At 77.1% G+C, this 280-nt stretch overlaps 1 protein-coding gene across 1 annotated transcript in view; it reads left to right on the top strand.

The window, feature by feature from the left end:
* The window catches only part of FKBP11 (FK506 binding protein 11), a 1,016-nt gene that overhangs the window by 299 nt on the left and 437 nt on the right, over positions 1-280 (top strand). The window contains exon 2 of the mRNA XM_009284626.2: positions 22-237. Within this exon, the coding sequence (XP_009282901.2) occupies positions 22-237 (216 nt within the window). The remainder of the gene's footprint in view (positions 1-21; positions 238-280) is intronic.

Below are 280 nucleotides of genomic sequence, written 5' to 3'. Positions count from 1 at the left end.
CCCGCCCCCGCCGACCCCCAGCCTCTGCGTCCCCGGGGGTGACCATGACCGTGTCCCCGCAGGGCAGCCTGGAAGATGGCCGGATCGTCGACACCTCGCTGAGCCGGGACCCGCTCCAGGTGGAGCTGGGCAAGCGCCAAGTCATCCCCGGTGAGCGAGGGGCCAGGGCGAGGGGCCGGGGGGTTAACCGGGATCCGGCCAGGCCGGGTGGGCTGTGGGGTGCCCCCGGCCGGCCCCGCTCACCCCTCTCCCCGCCCCCCCCGCAGGCCCGGCGCAGAGT

This window comes from Aptenodytes forsteri, unplaced genomic scaffold (assembly GCF_000699145.1).
Source record: "Aptenodytes forsteri isolate BGI_AS27 unplaced genomic scaffold, ASM69914v1 Scaffold567, whole genome shotgun sequence".
NCBI lineage: Eukaryota > Metazoa > Chordata > Aves > Sphenisciformes > Spheniscidae > Aptenodytes > Aptenodytes forsteri.
This window is presented reverse-complemented; position numbering and strand designations above follow the sequence as displayed.